The 19,779-nt window shown below is 41.7% G+C and overlaps 2 protein-coding genes across 2 annotated transcripts in view; both read right to left on the bottom strand.

Annotated features, from left to right (window-relative positions):
- Nucleotides 1-2,725: 2,725 nt before the first annotated feature.
- Nucleotides 2,726-4,525, bottom strand: LOC121376794. The gene is made up of 2 exons (XM_041504570.1): nucleotides 4,131-4,525; nucleotides 2,726-3,153 (listed from the first exon to the last, which is right to left on the bottom strand). Exons 1-2 carry the CDS (start codon nucleotides 4,224-4,226, stop codon nucleotides 2,827-2,829), a joined length of 423 nt encoding a protein of 140 aa, XP_041360504.1. The 5' UTR covers nucleotides 4,227-4,525; the 3' UTR covers nucleotides 2,726-2,826.
- A 9,387-nt stretch (nucleotides 4,526-13,912) lies between these two features.
- Nucleotides 13,913-19,779, bottom strand: part of LOC121376844 (UPF0696 protein C11orf68 homolog) — a 29,224-nt gene continuing 23,357 nt past the window's right edge. Inside the window, exons 5-6 of the mRNA XM_041504634.1 lie at nucleotides 17,480-17,607; nucleotides 13,913-15,080 (exon numbers count right to left, since the gene is read on the bottom strand). Coding sequence (XP_041360568.1) covers nucleotides 14,739-15,080; nucleotides 17,480-17,607 — 470 coding nt within the window. The 3' untranslated portion in view covers nucleotides 13,913-14,738. The remainder of the gene's footprint in view (nucleotides 15,081-17,479; nucleotides 17,608-19,779) is intronic.

Raw genomic sequence — 19,779 nt, 5'->3', positions numbered from 1 at the left:
TTAAAAAAAGTGAATAGAATAAAAAAACAAAAAAAAAAACCCAATTACAAGCCAAAAATAAAAAGAATTAACTGCTCGGCCGAATATTTATATAATTTGGAGCATTTTAGAAGGACAGTCCAAAAATAAATAAGAGAAAGAAGAGAGGATCGGACTATTTAATAATATTAAAAAAAAAGAGAAGTAATTTCGACATAAAATTTTGAACGAAAATCTAAATGTTTAAAGTCCGATATATATGTCCACGTGAGTGGCCTCGTTAAGGCCGTTGGAGGTTGGTCTACGGTGAACCGATGAGCGGAGAGCCGGCAAAGGCGGGGATGAAGTGCTTCCATCTCTGGTCGGCGAGGATGGTTATGACACTCCGGTAGTCGTTGCCGAAAAGGGCCTTGACAATCCTGTGGATGGTGTGGCTATCCATCTCTCTAACCAGGACCGCTTGTCGGTAGACTCCTTCTCGGCGCTGAGTTAGTACCAACCCCGTCTTGCCGGCTGTAGATTTGATGGTGTGTAGCTCGTAAGCACTTCCATCAGGCAGTTGTTTCAGTTCTGGTTTCACTAGTCCGCCCATCAGTAATGCCGGTTCCGAGGTGTCCCCCTGCACGAACTTCAGGAAGCCGGACCTGATTTTCCCGATCTGAACTTTCCAGACGGCATCCGAGTCGGAGGGGGACGGTTGTTGTGACGGTGGAGGCCGGGCCTTGTCAGGTTGGTCGCTCGGCTGAGCGACGACCTTCCTCTTTCCAACGGCGGCTGATGTAAGTGACGCGATATTCAAGTAGCTTCCCGTAACTCAATAAGAGTCCCCCCAGGTGTGTGTGTGTGTGTGTGTGTGGGGGGGGGGGGTTAACTCGAGAGTGCATGGCGAGACGTCTGTCCTCATCGCAAGTTAGCTTGGAAGTCCTTTTCTATGGGACTACTTAATTGGTCAGTTTTGTGATTTTAGATGGGGAAAGTCTACTTAAAGGGACATTCCTGAGTTTGCTGCAATGTTTAATTCGTATTGAATATATACTTATTGCTGATTTACTGGGATAGATATTACAGAACACTGCGATGCATCCGCAATAATCAGGTATGTTGTGTTTCTTCAGTTCTAAGAATAATTCCTGACGTGACACGCTAAGTATTACGTAACCACCGGCTCCCCAGAAGGCGAGTTCACTGAGGTGCTACAAAATGGCTGCGCCCGTTATATATAATAGCCGTCACATTAAACCGTTTTATTCATTAAATATAAGATTATACTTGTTGATATTAAGCAATAATATGCATTATATATCGTTGAATATGCATACTAGTCCAATAGCCTTGCGAGAGCATTCCTTTACGGTATTCGATTCGACCAATAATAGACACCTCGGTAAACTTCGGCTGAACTCGGTATGTGTCGGAATAATCCCGACACACCTGATCCAATGTCATCATCTCGGTAAATTCTGGCTACTCACATATTCAAATGAAACACATAATCGGAATCGGCCGAGATGTTGTGATTGCATCAGGTATGTGGCGGGATTATTCCAACACATGTCGAACTAAGTCGAGGTTTACCGAGGTGTCTTGACGTCTATTATGGGCCGGATACTTTAAGCCGCTACCCCCTAGATATCATGTCGCAGGCCCGTAATGTGATACTTAACCTATTATTCTGAATCCAGACCATACTGTAATCCCTAACGCGAGGCTCGTAGTAGGTGATCGGAATCTATTGGTGTTGTTTTTAATGTATCTGGCTTGACATCCTGAAGGAAGGAAATATTTTATTTAACGACGCACTCCATTTTATTTACTGTTATTTGGCTTCAGCCATATGGTTAAGGACTACGCACGTATTGAGAGAGAGAGAGAGAGAGAGAGAGAGAGAGAGAGAGAGAGAGAGAGAGAGAGAGAGAGAGAGAGAGAGAGAGAGAGAGAGAGAGCCCGCTACCGCCACTTCATGGGCTACTCTTTTCGATTAGCAGCAAGGGATCTTTTATATGCACCATCTCACAGACAAGATAGTACATACCACGGCCTTTGTTAAACCAGTTGTGGAGCACTGGCTGAAATGAGAAGTAGCCCAATGGATCCATCGACGGGATCGATTCTAGACTGACTGCGCATCAAGCGATGATATCATGAAATGCTTAACTTCACCTTATCGAACTGTAGGATGGTGGTTATGCCTACTAATGTGAGTATTTCTTTTCCAGACAAGATTTGTATAATTCGCATGATCGAAGTACAAAAAGTGGCATAACTCTTGTAAAATCATCAGAACAGAACAGCTAACGGAACTGCACATCTACCACATTTGAAAGTAACCCGATAGAAAATGCGGGGCTAGTTTCCCGGACTAATGCATAATGTATGTAGTTCTCCAGACATAAAGTTTACTGAGAGACGGACGGACGGACGGATACCGTCGCCTAGGGGCGTATAAAAACAGAAAACCATTTGATCATGAATGCCCTAATAAGAATAAGAAAAATCACCTGATAGTGAAAAGCCGTAATAACGACAATAATCTGAACGACAAAACCGTTATTACGATTAAAATCGTATCTCTGCATGGTTGAAATATGAACGTGTCAGTTATAATTTTAGAAACGTTTAATTGCATATATCGACACATACAATCTGACGTTTTTTTTGCATTTGTATTCGTTTACAAATGAAGTCAAATATACATAATTTTAAAGTCTTTTCAGTACAACGAAGTCCCATTTCCTGCTATCCCCCCCCCCCCCCCCCCCCCCCACACACACACACATACACACATACACAAAATTCACATAAGGAATTACGTAGTTACACATACAACACAGGAACTGTTTTATCTGACTACAGCACTCGCTTAATCTCAGTTCTGAGTTCGATATACATATCAACGGCGGCATACGCATCCCGTGCAGGACTGAGATTGTTTTCATCCATCAGAATTGTGCATAGTTCATATACATCTTCATCACATGGCGTTTCACGTTCATCCAGGATTTCGTCACAACTGACTTCGATATCCAAGGGTTCTACTTGGCAAAGACAGTCTGTATATCCATGCAGATGTGGAAGACAGTACAGCACTGCGGGTGTAGCGTTTTGCAATCCATTAAATCTTGAACGTCTGATTTTATGGCTGTTCCACACTTCAACGACTTTGTCTATATCAACCTTGGAAAAAGAAATAAAAAGCATCATGAAATAAAATGAAATAAGGGGTCGTCCGTATAATACGTAGGCACTGGGGGGGGGGGGGGGGGGGGGGGGGGTCCAGTTCAATGCGTACAGTGTGCGTACAGGGGGAGAGGGAGTCAGGGCAAATGCGTATGTACGCAAAAAGTCATAACGTTATTAACGCATTGCAGTGCATCTGATCTAAATTTAGTACATGTTTCCTTGATTTTCCGTACGTTTTATCTAAACATTTCGTGCCTGATACGGAAATGACGATTGTTCACGTACAAAACGATATCAGAGCGATTTGCAGGTATCAAACCATTTCAAATGTCAATGTATGTTCACAATTTCATTTCTATTGGATGCGCATGTGTACGAGGGCGAGGGTGTCTGGCTCATTGTGTATGCCATGCGTACAGGGGGGTATACACAATATTGAGAATTTTGTGTATGTACTATATGGACGACCTCTAAGGTGGACGATCCGCCGAAGAATGAAATACAAACGATTCTGAATAATAATGTTTCTAGTCACAGTGTATTTAATATATTGTTTGAGCATCTGTTTTTGTTCACTTTTGTTTTTAATGTCATGTTGCATTAATCAAACAATGATGTAACGGCATGGAGTGGAATAACCTACAATATCCTCCGACGACAGGTTTAGAAATCTGTGTCAGTCTCGATAGACTCGGAGGAGTAGCTACAGATCCATGTACGTTCAGTGTTCCCCTTTGACCGTGGCGTTACTGTAGCGTTCGCGAAGCATTGCCGTTTTAGATGTAACACTGAACGTGTACGGGTCTGTAGGTTTGACTTGAACATGATTTGGTACCAGCTAGATTAAACCCTGATTACATGACAAAGGAGCTCCCGATTGCTTGTCAATCGATACAAAACATTTATGAGCGATGTCATCGAGCAATATTTGTTTTGTAAACTGTATTTTAGAACGCAAACAACAACATTACCTGTATCAACCGTAAAAAGCAAAACCTGACAAGGTCTTTATCTAGCTTATCCACAGTGAAATAGCCATCTTTTTTCATCTCATTGAATAGATCCATCCAGAACTGTAAGCATTCCTTCCTCAGTATCCCCCACCAAAACTCAATCCGTTGATTGAGTCTGCTGTCTCCAGCCAGAACACTGGCATCACCAGCTTGATTATCTCTATGGTTTCTTCTGAGGAATGTCTGAATTTTCAGAATGTCTGCGTTTTCTACGCCATTATCTGTCCGGACGAGCCGAGGATATCCTCCTCTGTTTTCAGCAGCCTTTAAGAAGGATCTTGCTGTTGTTCTTGCTTTCCCGTTGCCACTAACTTTGCACCATACAATCAATCTGGAAAATCCGTCTATGCACCCATTTATGAAAATTCCTTATGGCCTCAATTTGTCATTGGAATCTACATGCCAACAATGATTTGGTCCATTGTTTGAATAACGTCTTCGGCATAAACGACCAGATTTCCTTCGTTGAACACCTTTCTTGTCTAGTAAGAGCAAAGGAGTACGTACAGTTTCTCGATCAACTATATGTCCAGCATGGAAACATTTCAAATGCATCCATTTATACCCATGCAGTGAGCCAGAAGTCTGTATCTCTTCCAGTAAGAATTCCGCCAAATCGACAATGTCTGACTTGTCTTTTCTCCTCCGTAATTTCAGTTTTTTCAGTTTCCTCTGCAATATTCTTTCACTGATGATTTGATGATGGTTATGAGCCACCAATTCAAGCATAATCCTCTGTGACACACACATGTTGAAATAAAACCGCAATAGAGAATCAAGGTCAGCCATATCCACTTGCAGCAATCACCACGTCCGTCAAACATATAAGTAATAACGCATACAACGTTATCTCGTAATAACGCAATGTTATCTCATAATAACGCAATAATTATCTCTTAATAACGCAATGTTATCTCTTAATAACGCAATAATATCTCATAATAACGCAATGCTATCTCGTAATAACGCAATAATTATCTGGTTATAACGCAATGTTATCTCGTAATAACGCAATAAATATTTGTTTACTAGTGGCGGTAACGGGCTTCCGTACTTTCATCCACAATTTGATATAGTAAAACAATTTAAAACATTGTTTAGTAATGGAATTAAGAGTCTGACATTTATATTAAAATAGAACATCAAATAATAAATATACTCAACACACACTTTCAAGTGACCAATAAAAAAAAAGTAGGGATAAATGTAGGAGGATTTTTTTTAAAGTAAGGAAAAGTAGGGATTTTAAGGGCAAAAAGTAGGGATAGTAGGGCTCTTTACTTACCTTTTTGATGCAAATAAATGACTACTGACCTTTTCCCCAATTCTGATTTACATGTAGTGTATCTTTGCTTAGAAACCAGTGCTTCAGGAGGGATTCAGCAACAGAATGAGGAGAGGAACCTAAAGTGGGTGCCTCTGACTTGTCAACATGCACCAGTCATTCTCATCATGGAACCCCTCTTGCAGCACTGGCGACCTACTGCAACAAACTTATCCTACAAAAATACTAGAAACTGCTTGTTATTAAAATCAAGACTTAGATTAGTTCAATCAATGCATTTAATTTAGGGGATAACCCTACTGTCTTTTCCGATTTGCGGTAAATTTGCGACTGTAAAACCACCGATATACGTACGCAAATCGGAAAACACAATAGGGTTATCCCTATTCTAATTAAACTGTTTGCTAGTTGATTTTAAATAGGAAATTGTCACATTTGTAGTAAGAATAAGCCTATAAGGGTCATTCTCCTTTAACTGTAGCAACTGTAGAAAATAGTTGTCGCAGCACTTTGACCTCTGATTGTACAGTAATATTTAAATGTATTATAAAATAAACACTATTTCTGAGTTGTCTAGTTCATTCCCTGTACTTTTGAGTTATTATTGAACCTGCCATTACTCTCCTTTCCCTCCAAAAGGACCGTCGGAAAATGCCGACCCTTAAAAATACCCATGTCGCAAATGAGGATCAGCATAAAACGGGCATCACAAATACATGATTGTTACCTCTAAAGTATGTTTTTATACTCGGGTAAGCACAACAGCATGGCACCTTTTCAAAACATGTGTCTACTCTACTTAAAATCATCTTAAATTATGGAATATTCACTAATAAATCATGTCGCAAATTCTAGGTCACGTACGTTATCCAATTTGTAAGAGGAAACTACGTAGGCCTGGCGGCCTAGATCGATTGGGATTAATGACTAAATTCTGGTAAATATACTTAATTGTGTGTATCTGCTTATCCTTCCTCTGAAAAATGTACATTAGAGATGCAGAGAGACAATTAATCCATAATACTGGACCGTGTCTGTAAGGGTGTCACTACGAACGCTCCCGTCTTACAAAAGTAGACACTTGAGCGCATTAATACATAGTTTGGCTTGGAGTTTCTGAGATGTACAAGGGCACAAGCAGAGAAATGATGATAAAATGTAGTGCATGTATGACTACAGGCCCTTCTTACTGGAAATGTCACGTACGAAACTGCCACATACGTTATCCGACATCCATTAGTCTGCGTTCCAGGCTGAATCAACATTTTAGATACAACATCGACGGGCAAAATTGTCGTCTGCATGGCGCACATGTTTGGACCCCGATTTTTTGCTTAAATACATCAGGTATGCTAGAGATTCATTAGATATTTTTGCATGTACTGATAGTTCACTACATATAGCCCATAAAGAATCAAGGTTTGAAAAAAATAAGCCCGGAAAAAATCGTAATGCAGTAATTTTCACTTATGACTTTGCAAACACATCGCGGTCCATACAAAATGCGAACGCAGACGGACAGAACGTAGATATCGTACATGACATTTGTGATATCGTACGTGACATTTTTGACTATAGATATTTATTTCATTATCAGAAACCATTCGCACTTGTCCCAATTCCCGCTCCTATTCATCCAACCGTCTATTTGAACAAATGGGTGATAGTACTGTACGATGGCAAGCTCTATCCTGGAATGTTACAAGCCGTAGATGAGGACGACTTGGAAGTGAAGGCAATGTCTCGCATTGGGTGTAATCATTTTTTTCTGGCCCATGTTTGATGATGGATGTATGGTATGCCAATACTGATGTCATTTCCTTAATTGACAAACCTACTCCTGTAACAAGCCGCAGCCGCCATTTTCAAGTTAACCCGTGCGAGTGGGACACTATAATGAAGGTACTTGGTTTGGATCAAAGGGATTGAATTACATAGGGCCTAACAATGACGTTATTCTTTGAACATGTGGATGGCACTATGGAACAATCATTTTAAACCAGACCGAGTCACGTACGTTATCCCCAGATGTGAGGATACACCGTTCGTGTCCTTTGGAGATAATGTGCTGGTATCTTATATATGTCATAGTTAGGGGAGATAACCCTGTACGTGTTTTGTTAGAATTGTTTTATTTTAAGCACTTACTTGTTGATCAAAAATCAATTTATGAACAATTTACTTGTATTACAGGCATATTTTCAGTGACATTCATTAATTAAATGGGCAATATGCACACGATTCGCTAGATTATCATTCTACATGTTAGCTAAGGTCATGGTGATGGATAGTTTTGTTAGTAAATGTAAACAGATTGCAAGAAACTTTTACAAACGACCATATCCTAATTTAACGTCACGTACGTTATCCGTACCTCTTCTTTTGATACAGTTGTCAATAATAAGTGAACACTTCTGAGTAGTATACTTCCCTTTTGTGTTATTTCATGTGTTTGTTAGGTGCAGATAAACTGTGAAATTTACCTGGAGCAAGTCTGTCACCAATGCTATGCAGTTTGGAACATAAGGTATCAATCTATGCATCAAAATGTAGTCAGAGTGTGCTATTACAAACATCGATCTTGAACAAATTAGTAAAGAAAGTTGTATTTTTCAAGTTGATTTCATTAAAGATGTTTCTTCTTGTTCAGAAAATGTATTTTGTTCACTTCCTAACATGACCAATTTGTATATTTATAGGGTACAATTCCTAAGGAGGGCATGACGGGTCACGTACGTTATCAGTACGACTTCCTTAGTTCAACATCCACCACTGTTAAAAGGGCGACTCTTTACAGGGGAATTTATTTTTAAATAGTTACAGACAATTTAAGACTATGCAGGCAGGTCACTTTTAACATTCTCAGAAGATATTTATTTTTCAACATTCATACTTTATTGGTTGCTACAGTTAATGGAGAATGACCCATGAACGTCACCAGCTGGTGACGTCATTAGGCAGCCCATTAACAGACGATGGGTGGTCGGACAGTTAGCGGTTCGAACAGATGTATAATTTGACATATTTAATCAGCTCTAATAAAGAATAATTATGTTCATTTCTAACAAAAACTTCTCAGTATTTAACGACTTCTGTACGTAACATGAACGCTACAGAAATTGTCTTTATGACGTCATTACAAAGCAACCCTGTTCTTCGCTTAACCTATGACGTATTTCTGCCAGAAAATTTGCGACCGGTAGGGCCTATATCACCACCTGACATTTTTAGCAGAGAACCAATCAGATTCGTTCTTACAAATGTGATGAATTAGAATAAAACTTTTCTATTATTTCTTGAACTATTTTCACGAAAAAGTTGGGATAGTAGGGCTTTTTCAAGAAAAAGAAAAAGTAGGAGCCTAACTAAAAAGTAGGAAAAGTAGGGTCCCCTTGAAAAAAAGAAAGAAAGAAATATTTTATTTAACGACGCACTCAACACATTTTATTTAAGGTTATATGGCATCAGACATATGGTTACGGACCACACAGATTTTGAGAGGAAACCCGCTGTCGCCACTACATGGGCTACTCTTTCCGATTAGCAGCAAGGGATCTTTTATTTGTGCTTCCCACAGGCAGGATAGCACAAACCATGGCCTTTGTTGAACCAGTTATGGATCACTGGTCGGTCCAAGTGGTTTACACCTACCCATTAAGCCTTGCGGAGCACTCACTCAGGGTTTGGAGTTGGTATTTGGATTACAAATCCCATGCCTCGACTGGGATCCGAACCCAGTACCTACCAGTCTGTAGACCGATGGCCTAACCACGACACCACCGAGGCCGGTCATGGTTCATACAGACCTGGTGAACAGAAATTACAGTACTTTTCAAGTATATTTTTCAGTGTTTCAAGTAGTCTTTAGCACAATGTTACAAGCAGTTTAACACACACACACACACATCACTAGTTAACTACAGCTGACCGTTTCTCAGCACACATTTACACATTCTTCAGGCGTTCCAGACGCTCATTCAAGCTGCCTTCTAATTTGTCCACCTGAATGTTCTTTTCTTTGGCACTTCTCTTTAGAGCATTTGCTTGAGTGATGAAGGTCATCTTGTTGATTGCCTCACCCTTGAGAAAGAGCCCATCAGCAGTTGCATTTAAGTTGGTTATGTCTACCTCTAACCTCCTCTTCTTTGTCTTGATGTCTTCAATTTCTTGCAATGTACACTTCCTCTTCCGTGTCTCTTCTGCTGACTTTTTCTTCTCTCTCTCAAGATCTAGGTATAGGTCCAACTCTGTCGATGCAGTCGTCAAGGCGGGGTAGAGGGTAGGCATCTGCCTTGATGAGTTGATTTACACGACGTAGGTCAGCACATACACGAAAAATGTTATCCCCCTTTTGAATTAGTATAACAGGTGATGCCCACTGACTGTTTGATGGTTCCAGAATGTCGTGTTTCAACATGTAATCTATCTCCCTTTTCAGTGCTGCACGTTTTCCAGAGTTTATTGATAGGCATGCTGTCGAATCGGTGTAGCGTTGGGTTCCAAGCACACCCTGGATTAAGGTATTGGTAACCGTTGGAAAGTCCTGACAAATGGAAACATTGTCTTGTATCAACGTAGTCAACTTTGCTTGCTGGGGGCTGTCAAGGTGCTGTAGATAAGAACTCAAGTCTGCTAGAATCTGGCTGTTGGTTAATTTGATCTCTGCAGTCATGACGTCATCACAGGAAATTGAGTGACTCTCAATTTGGACAGGTAACACTGGAACTATCGGCAGTCTGTCAAAATAACCTTTTAGCAAATTGATGTGACAATACCTACTTTTCCTAACCCTATCAGGAGTGTTTATCACATACCCAGTCTCATTAACCCGTTTGTGCACAACATAGGGACCGAAATACCGGTTCTGTAGTGAACCCCGTTTAATGGGAAGGTACAGCAGCACTTTATTCCCTGGTTTAAATTCCCGACTCCTAGCCTTCCTATCAAACACTGATTTTATTTTGCTCCGAGCATAGCTCAGATGCTTCCTAGCTAGTTCGGTCGCCTGCCACAACCTATCTCTAACTCTCCCTACATAAATCAGCAGGTTTTCAGCATTATCCTTGTCTAATCAACTATCTTTTACCAATTTGAGAGGGCCTCGGGCTGAGTGCCCATAGACCAACTCAAATGGGGTGAATCCTAAGGATTCTTGCTTCGCATCCCGTGCTGCGAACACCACGAAAGGGATTGACTGGTCCCAGTCAGTACCATTGTCGAAACAATGCCAGCGGAGCATACTTTTCATGCTCTGGTGGAAACGTTCTATTGCGCCCTGGCTCTCAGGGTGGAATGCAGCAGAACGAATCTGTCGTATATCTAACATAGATAAAAGTTTGTTTTATTTAACGACGCCACTAGAGCACATTGATTTTTAATCTTATCATCGGCTATTGGACGTCAAACATATGGTCATTCTGACACTGTTTTTAGAGGAAACCCGCTGTCGCCACATAGGCTACTCTTCTTTACGACAGGCAGCAAGGGATCTTTTATTTGCGTTTCCCACAGGCAGGACAGCACAAACCATGGCCTTTGTTGAACCAGTTATGGATCACTGGTCGGTGCAAGTGGTTTACACCTACCCATTGAGCCTTGCGGAGCACTCACTCAGGGTTTGGAGTCGGTATCTGGATTAAAAATCCCATGCCTCGACTGGGATCCGAACCCAGTACCTACCAGCCTGTAGACCGATGGCCTGCCACGACGCCACCGAGGCCGGTCTAACATAGATAGTACTTGCTGGATCAACTTGCTCATGAAGTTCGTACCCCGGTCGCTTTGAATTTCACCTGGTAAACCCGTATACGTGAAGTATTTAAGCAGTGCACTAGCTACAACAGATTTCAGTAACCTTCCTTAAGGGAATCGCCTCTGGAAAACGCGTAGTTAAGCACATAATTGTTAATAAGAATTGGTTGCCTGAACGCGTTTTCGGTAATGGCCCCACGACACCTATCAATACTTTTGAAAAGGCTTCCCCAACTATGGGAACCTTCTGCAGGGGATAGGGAGGAATTAGCCGAGTTGGTTTCCTCACAACCTGACACACATGACATGGCATACAATGCTTACTGACATCTGCAAACATTCCCTTCAAATAAAACTATGAGGCAAGTTTACTATGAGTCTTATTCCGCCCTAAGTGGCCAGCAACCACGTCCTCATGTGCTAACAATAACAATGACGGACGGTACTTAGAGGGCACCACAATTCTACATCTTGTCACACATTCCTCACTATCAGGCACAACCTTCTCCACACTCTTATTCATTAATACTCCCTTGTCCATATAATAACCTGACATCTGATCCTCCATCTCACCCTCAGTTAACAATGTAGTGCGAGCTGCCAACAAATTTGGATCAGCCCCCTGCAGCGGGTTTCCTCTCCAAGACAATATGTCAAAATTGTTCGACATCCACTAGCCAATGATTTTAATAGACCAGTGTGCTCCAGTGGTGTCGTCAAACAAAACAAACTAAATTTAAAGTGAAGGGGCGGGATTTAGCTCAGTCGCTTGAGAGCTCACTTGGGGTGCTTGCGTCGCAGGATCGAACTACCTCTGTAGATCCATTCAACTGATTGGGCTTTTCTCATTCTAACCACTGCACCACAGTTGGTCAAAGACCGTGGCATGTGCTTTCTTGTCCGTGGGAAAGTGCATATAAAAGATCCCTTGCGGTAGGAAAATGTAACGGGTTTCCTCTGATGACAATGTGTTCTAGTGGTATCGTTAGACAAAACAAACTAACTTTGAAACCATAGACCATAACTATTCGGCAGTCTAAAATATCCCCAGTCATCACAGCTGCAACTTAAATTCATTCATTCATTCATTTCAACGTATTTTCGTGCTTATATTCAATTAAGGTTCAAGCGCGCTTTCATAGGAACACACACCTCAGCTATCTGTCCAGAACAGTGGGTTAGTTGTTAGTTGATTAGTGAGAGAAAAAGAGGGTGTAGTGGCCTACCCATTGAGCCCTTAACAACTCGCTCTAGGTGGGAGCCGGTACCGGGCTGCGAACTCTGTACCTACCAGCCTGTAGTCCGATGCCTTAACTACTCCGCCACCGAGGCCGGTTTACTTAATTTATTCATTTTGGCAGTTTATTCAGTTTGTTTATGACACTCTTGGGGAGGGACGTAGCACAGTGGTAAAGCGCTCGGCTGATGCGCGGTCGGTTTAGGATCGATCCCCGTCGGTGAGCCCATTGGGCTATTTCTCGTTCTAGCCAGTGCACCACGACTGGTATTTCAAAGCCCTTGATATGTCCTATCCTATCTATGGGATGGTGCATATAAAAGATCCCTTGCTACTAATGGAACAAATGTAGCGGGTTACCTCTGAAAAACTATTATGTCAAAATAACCAAATGTTTCGACATCTGATAGCCGATGATTAATAAATCAATGTGCTCTAGTATGTGTCGTTAAACAAAACGAAACTTCAGCTTTAACTATGTCATATGCCATATAACCGTAAATACCAATGATATGAGTGTATCTTTTAAACAAAACAACATTATTTTGTTTTCTAGTGTTAAAGGGACATTCCTGAGTTTGCTCCATTGTAAGATGTTTCCGACTAATAAAATATTTCTACGATTAAACTGAGGGAAAAAAATGTATGCAATTTTATTTCATATAGTACCACTGCGTCAAGTAGCTTTGTGCTAGAAACATGTATGGGGTACCTGTAAAAAAAACAAGTACTCAAATTTGGTGCAGAACTAGGGTAGTCATAGAGGCTACGCGCTATCTCTGAAATGAGCATCTTGACCCCCCCCCCCCCACCCTCCCAATGTTTTTTTCTGATTCCCTTTACGAGAGAGGGGTGCTAGTATATATATACGTGGTGTATATGCCGACTGATATGCTGCTTGTAAGGAGTTTTAGCCACATATGTTACTATTGTCTATTAGATTTGATTTGGTGGTATATACCCTGCACTCGGATCAAGCTGTTATCGCGCACGCCTGTCTTGGGCGCAAGTTCTCACTATTGCCAGCTCTTACGTCCAAGACAGGAAAAGGCTGGGGTGGGGGGGGGTGGGGGGGGGGGGGGGAGGGGGGGGGGGGGGGGGGGGGGGAAGAGAGAGAGAGAGAGAGAGAGAGAGAGAGAGAGGCCGGGATTGCCTACACTCGGAATTGCAAGGATACGTTTTCCACCAAAAAGTATCTATTAATTTTTCTTTTGACATGTAAACTATTGGTGCCCCAAACGAACTTTAACCACAGTCGTTTTAAACCACTTCTCGTTCCAGCCAGTGCACCATAGCTGGTATATCAAAGGCTGTGGTATGTGCTATCCTGTGTGGTATGGTGCATGTAAAAGATCCCTTGTTAGTAATAGACCAATGTATCGGGTTTTCTGTCTTAACATAATGTCAAAATTACCAAATGTTTGACATCCAATAGCGAATGATTAATAAATCAATCAACCAATGGGCTCTAGCCATGAAACAAAACAAATTTTATCTTTAAATCACTTCAGAAACAATAGTAGTCTTTATCTGTGGAAAACAATACTTCTTGCCGATTATTATACGCCCAAATCGTTTTAACACACTTCAGAAACAATAGTAGTCTCTGTCTAAGGCAATAGTCATTCTAGGCTATTATTACATGCACGAGTCGTTTTAGACAACTTCAGAAACGAATGGTATTCTTCATATATTGAAATAGTCATTTCTGGCTATTGTTACATGCTCAAGTCGATTTAAACCACTTCAGACACGGATAGTAGTCGTTTTGGAAGACAATTCTCTTGGCAGGCTACTGATTACGTGCCCAGGCCAATTTAAACCTCTTCAGAAATGAATAGTTGTCTTTGTGGTAGATAATACTATTGCCAGGCTACTGATTACGTGGCCCAGTCGTTTTAAACCACTTCAGAAACGAATAGCAGATACGGATCTAAGGGGGGGGGGGGGGGGGGGGGGCTGCTAATTTTGTGAGTTATAATTGTTATATATTAATTATTATTTTTTACGATCCTTCTCATAACCTTCACCAAAGTTCCCTTGTCATTCCGCCTCATGTCACTGGGGTCCCCCTAAATGGATTTTCTGCCACTGATTAGTAGTCTTTGTGGAAGACAATTCTCTTGCCAGACTACTGATTACGTTCGCAAGTCGATTTAAACCACTTCAGAAACGAATAGTAGTCTTTGTGGAAGACAATACTCTTGGCAGACTACTGATTACGTCCGCAAGTCGATTTAAACCACTTCAGAAACGAATAGTAGTCTTTGTGGAAGACAATACTCTTGGCAGACTACTGATTACGTTCGCAAGTCGATTTAAACCACTTCAGAAACGAATAGTAGTCTTTGTGGAAGACAATATTCTTGGCAGGCTGTGCTTCAGACTTGGGAATATACTTCTCAGGCCAGTCGTTTGTGGTGCTGTAAATCGTTGGCCTTAAATGCCACTCATTCTTCGCATATATCCCCAGTATCGTGTAGATGTCGGGTTTATACATCAGTCTCCCGGTGACTCCAAGCTGACGTAGCATCAGTTCCACCCTCATGACGTCATCCACGTCAGTGAAGTCCTTTGTGTAGACACAGATCACGTGACTTCCGTCGTCACTCGCCGGACTATCTCGACAGCTGACCTAAAATGACACAAAACGGATTTCCTTCTGTCATATAGAATCAATTATAATTTTAAACTATGACTATGTTGGATTTCAACTTATGGTTAGTTTAAAACTTGTTTGCGTGCGTCTCTCTGTCTCTCTGTGTGTGTGTGTGTGTGTGTGTGTGTGTGTGTGAGAGAGACAGACAGACAGACATACAGAGAACACACAGTCGAAACTCATTACACAGTGACGTATAAGCTCCGTAACATATATAGGTTAACCTGAAACTAATTACTCCGTGACGTATAAGTTAACCTGAAACTGATGACTCCATGACGTATAAGTTAACGTGAAACTGATTACTTTGTGACGTATAAGTTAACCTGAAACTATTACACAGTGACGTATACATTAACCTGAAACTGATTGCTCCATGATGTATAAGTTAACCTGAAACTGATTACTCCGTGACGTATAAGTTAACCTGAAACTAATGACTCCATAACTTATAAATTAACCTGAAACTGATTGCTCCGTGTGGTATAAGTTAACCTGTAACTGATTACACCGTGACGTACAAGTCAACCTGAAACTGATTACTCTGTGACCTATAAGTTAACCTGAAACTGATTACTATGTGACCTATAAGTTAACCTGAAACTGATTACTCCGTGACGTATAAGTTAACGTGAAACTGATTACACAGTGACTATAAGTTAACCGGAAACTTATTACTCCGTGAGGTTTAAGTTAACCTGAAACTGATTACACATTGATGTATAAGTTGACCTAAAACTGATTACTCTGTGACGTATAAGTTGACCTGAAACTGATTACTCCGTGACGTATAAGTTAACATGAAACTGATTACTCCGTGACGTATAAGTTACATGAAACTGATTACTCCGTGACGTATAAGTTAACATGAAACTGATTACTCCGTGACGTATAAGTTAACATGAAACTGATGACTCCGTGACGTATAAGTTGACTTGAAACTGATAAGCCAAAATTGTCTATATGCTAGCTTGGACCATTAGCTTTCTTTACAGGTCCAGGCGTATCGAAAACATAATTCACTATTGTTTGGTAACTACGTATACCTTTTACAATATATATGAAGTATCAATAAAACAAATTCAACTAAATGTACCATTTTTAATATATTCGCTTGCCAAAACACCTCCGACTCCACGAGCTAAGTCACGTGACCCTGTGACGCGCTATACGACATACTATGAAAGCGTTATCGTGCACAGCCTTTCACACCTGACCTGATCTTTTCACATACATGTATTTGATTTGGATTTGTATTAATAATGTGCCATAAGCCTGGACCTATAATTTCTCTCTAAAACAGGCCCTGTTCTCAACAAGTATCATGGCTTATTTTTAGAATATTTGCGGCCAAAGTCGAAGTAATAAAACTTGCCATGGCTACATGGAAAATGTAAAGGAAAGTAATTAGGATACAAATGCAAGGGAGGTGGCACCATGGCCACTGAGGATGGACGAAGGCAGACGAGGATGTCAGAAAAACAACTAAATATACCCACCTTTTCTGTGAAATCCATGGTAAAAAGAAAAAGAAAAACAATCGCAGCAGCAATTCTGGAACTTTCGTCTGAAGTGAGACCGATTCCCCCCCCCCCCCCCACCCACCCCCCTTAAAACAACTCCGGATCCATGTAAGATAAATGGTATCTAACGGCCACTCGTGTAGCATTCTCTTTATACACATTCACACTGACGCGAGACACACGACAAAAATAAGCACACACACACACACACACGCATGCACGCAGACACGCATGCACGCAGACACACAGACACGGACACACACACACGTTAATATATGTAGTATTTAGACAGATCTATAATTAACAGTGGCGTAGGAAGCGGAAGCGGGTGGTAGGGGGCAAGGTGGGCATGTGCCGGAATTCCCTCAAAACCAGACGTTTTACAGAGTTCCTTTTTAAAAAGCAGTACAGAACTTAACCTCTGTAAACCGGATCCCTCTTTATACCCGAAATGTTTATTGGTCCCAAGGATGTCCGGTTTAGAGGGGTTTCACTGTGTGTGTGGTGTAATGTGTGTGTGTGTGTGCCCTCCACTGAGCCAATCAGCTAGGAGTTCACTTATTATTAAGATTTCGTCGGTTTTGTTTTGTTGTGTTTAATTTCGTACAATGCAGGTAATGATCGCAAAATTTATTTTACACTGTTGTCGTTTTGATCACGTGCAGAAAAAAGAATAGGTGCGTTGTCCGGTTTAGAGGGGTTTCTCCGTGTGTATCTGTGTAATGTGTGTGTGTGCCCGCCCCTCCACACCTTTTGGCACCTTCCTACGCCCGTGATTAAACAAATATAAATGCAGATAATGGTAATACACAATACCACATTATAAAACTTTGTTTTAATACTATACCATACCTTAGCCGCTTGACCAAGTTTGTTTGCTACGACTGCATTGGCTATTGTCATCCAGACTGCATCAATTTCACAGACATCCCGGTACACAAGCCACTTTCCAGACAAATATTTATTATTCCTCGCTATTGCTAAAATAATGAATATGAAAATAATATCAGGTGTGGATTCTGCGGGAGGGTGCTGGGGTGTGGACACCACACCAGAATGTCAAACTACCAAGAAATTCCTATATATTAGCCAGGCAAAATGTAGCCCGAGTACTCTGACTGGAAGAGAGCTAGACGGACATTTGGAAGGTCATACGCTCTCATTATACACAGCGTATAACCTAAATGAGTATCTAGCTTTCTTACAGTCAGAGTAAAATGAAGTTTGCGCTACCACACACTCAAAATACAGATTTTAATATAGTAAGTGAAAAAAAAACAATACAAGAAAGAAAAGAAAGAAGAATAAAAATAAAAAAGAAAGAAAGAAAGAATGTCGATATATTTTTGAAGTTTGATATAGCTAGACAGAGGGTGTCGACATATACTAAAGGTTTATATATCTACATGTAGAGAGAGGGTGTCGATATATACTAAAAGTTTTATATATCTAGACAGAGGGTGTCGACATATACTAAAAGGTTTATATAGAATGGACGTGGCGCGTGCGTGCGGTCTGGCTAAACGAACCAAAATACATTAGTTTCAGTGACAGAGTGAGTGCGTCTACAAAACGCGAACCACGACCAAGATTTTAATGTGGAATAAATATATGCAATCAGGCGCGGATTCAGGTGGGGGCCCAAGGGACCCTCCCCTATTTATTGGGTGACTTTGGCCAACGCCATTATTTTGTAATATTTAAAGTCACAGTTTCGGGCCAGACGTTCACCAGTTCACTTTATTGCTATGTGTTTCTCGTTCCAGCCAGTGCACCACGACTGCTATATCAAAGGCCGTGGTATGTGCTATCCTTTGTGGGATTGTGCATTATAAAAGATACCTTGCTAATAATGGAAACATGTAGCGGGTTTCCTTTCTAATACTATGTCAAAATTACCAAATCTTTGACATCCAATAGTCGATGATTAATAAATCAATGTGCTCTAGTGGTGTTGTTAAACAAAACAAAATTTAAACTTTTATTGCCATGTCGTATGCAATTCAAATAACTTTGTTGCCGTGATCCATATTCTACATACTTTTTGCGGAAAACAAGGGCAATATATTTAATACTTTCATTCTGTGTCCTACGTACTTAAGGCGGTAAACACAGCTGATATATACTCTTCAAAAGAAGAAACGCAAAACCACATTGTCGTAACATTTGGAGAATTGATTTAATTATTGAATGGTGAGTCCGATAATTACCAAATGTTGCAGGATTGTTCACAATTCACTCTAGTCCATTGTGAGTAAGTGATAGGACACACCACCAAGGTCAAGGTCATCTGGAGTCAATACCGGGTGTGGCCTCCGCGTGTGTTGACAACTGCCTGGCACCGCCTGCCCATTGAAGCAACCAGAGTACGGATGACGTCCCGGGGGATGGTGGCCCACTCGGCTTGCAAGGCTGCTGCCAGCTCGGGCAGGGTCTGGGGCTGTGGTTGTCGCTGTCGGAGGCGTCGGTCCAACTCGTCCCATAGATGCTCAATTGGGTTCAAATCCGGTGATATCGATGGCCAAGGAAGGACATTAATGTTGTTGTTCTGTAGGAAAGCCGTTGTGAGACGTGCTGTGTGAGGCCTGGCGTTGTCATGTTGGAACACTGTGTTGGCGTTGGCCATAACTGGAACGATGTGTGGCCGGAGGATCTGGTCAATGTAGCCCTGTGCATTCAGGTTGCCCTGCACGTGGACCAGGTCAGTTCTGCCAGTGTGTGAGATGGCTGCCCACACCATGACACTACCCCCGCCGAATCTGTCCACTTCCTGCACGCAGTTTGCCGCATAACGTTCACCACGATGCCTATACACGCGACATCTTCCATCATGACGTCGGAGCAGAAATCGGGACTCGTCACTGAACCACACCTGTCTCCATCGCAGTTGAGGCCATTGTCGATGAATCTGGCACCACTGCAGTCGGAGTCGACGGTGTTGTGGTGTTAAGATGACACCTCGATCTGGACGTCTGGCACGAATTCCTACCTCACGTAGGCGGTTCCGTACGGTCTGGTCGGATATCCTGCGCAAACCTGGTATTGCTGCGGCTGTGGAGGTGGCAGTAGTCAATCGTTCCCGAAGGTGGCGTACCCGGATGTAGCGGTCCTGCCCGGGGGTAGTGACCCGTGGTCGACCGGATCTAGGGAGG

Source organism: Gigantopelta aegis, chromosome 7, assembly GCF_016097555.1.
Source record: "Gigantopelta aegis isolate Gae_Host chromosome 7, Gae_host_genome, whole genome shotgun sequence".
NCBI lineage: Eukaryota > Metazoa > Mollusca > Gastropoda > Neomphalida > Peltospiridae > Gigantopelta > Gigantopelta aegis.
Note: the sequence above shows the minus strand (reverse complement) of the source record. Positions and strands in the feature narration are given on the sequence as shown.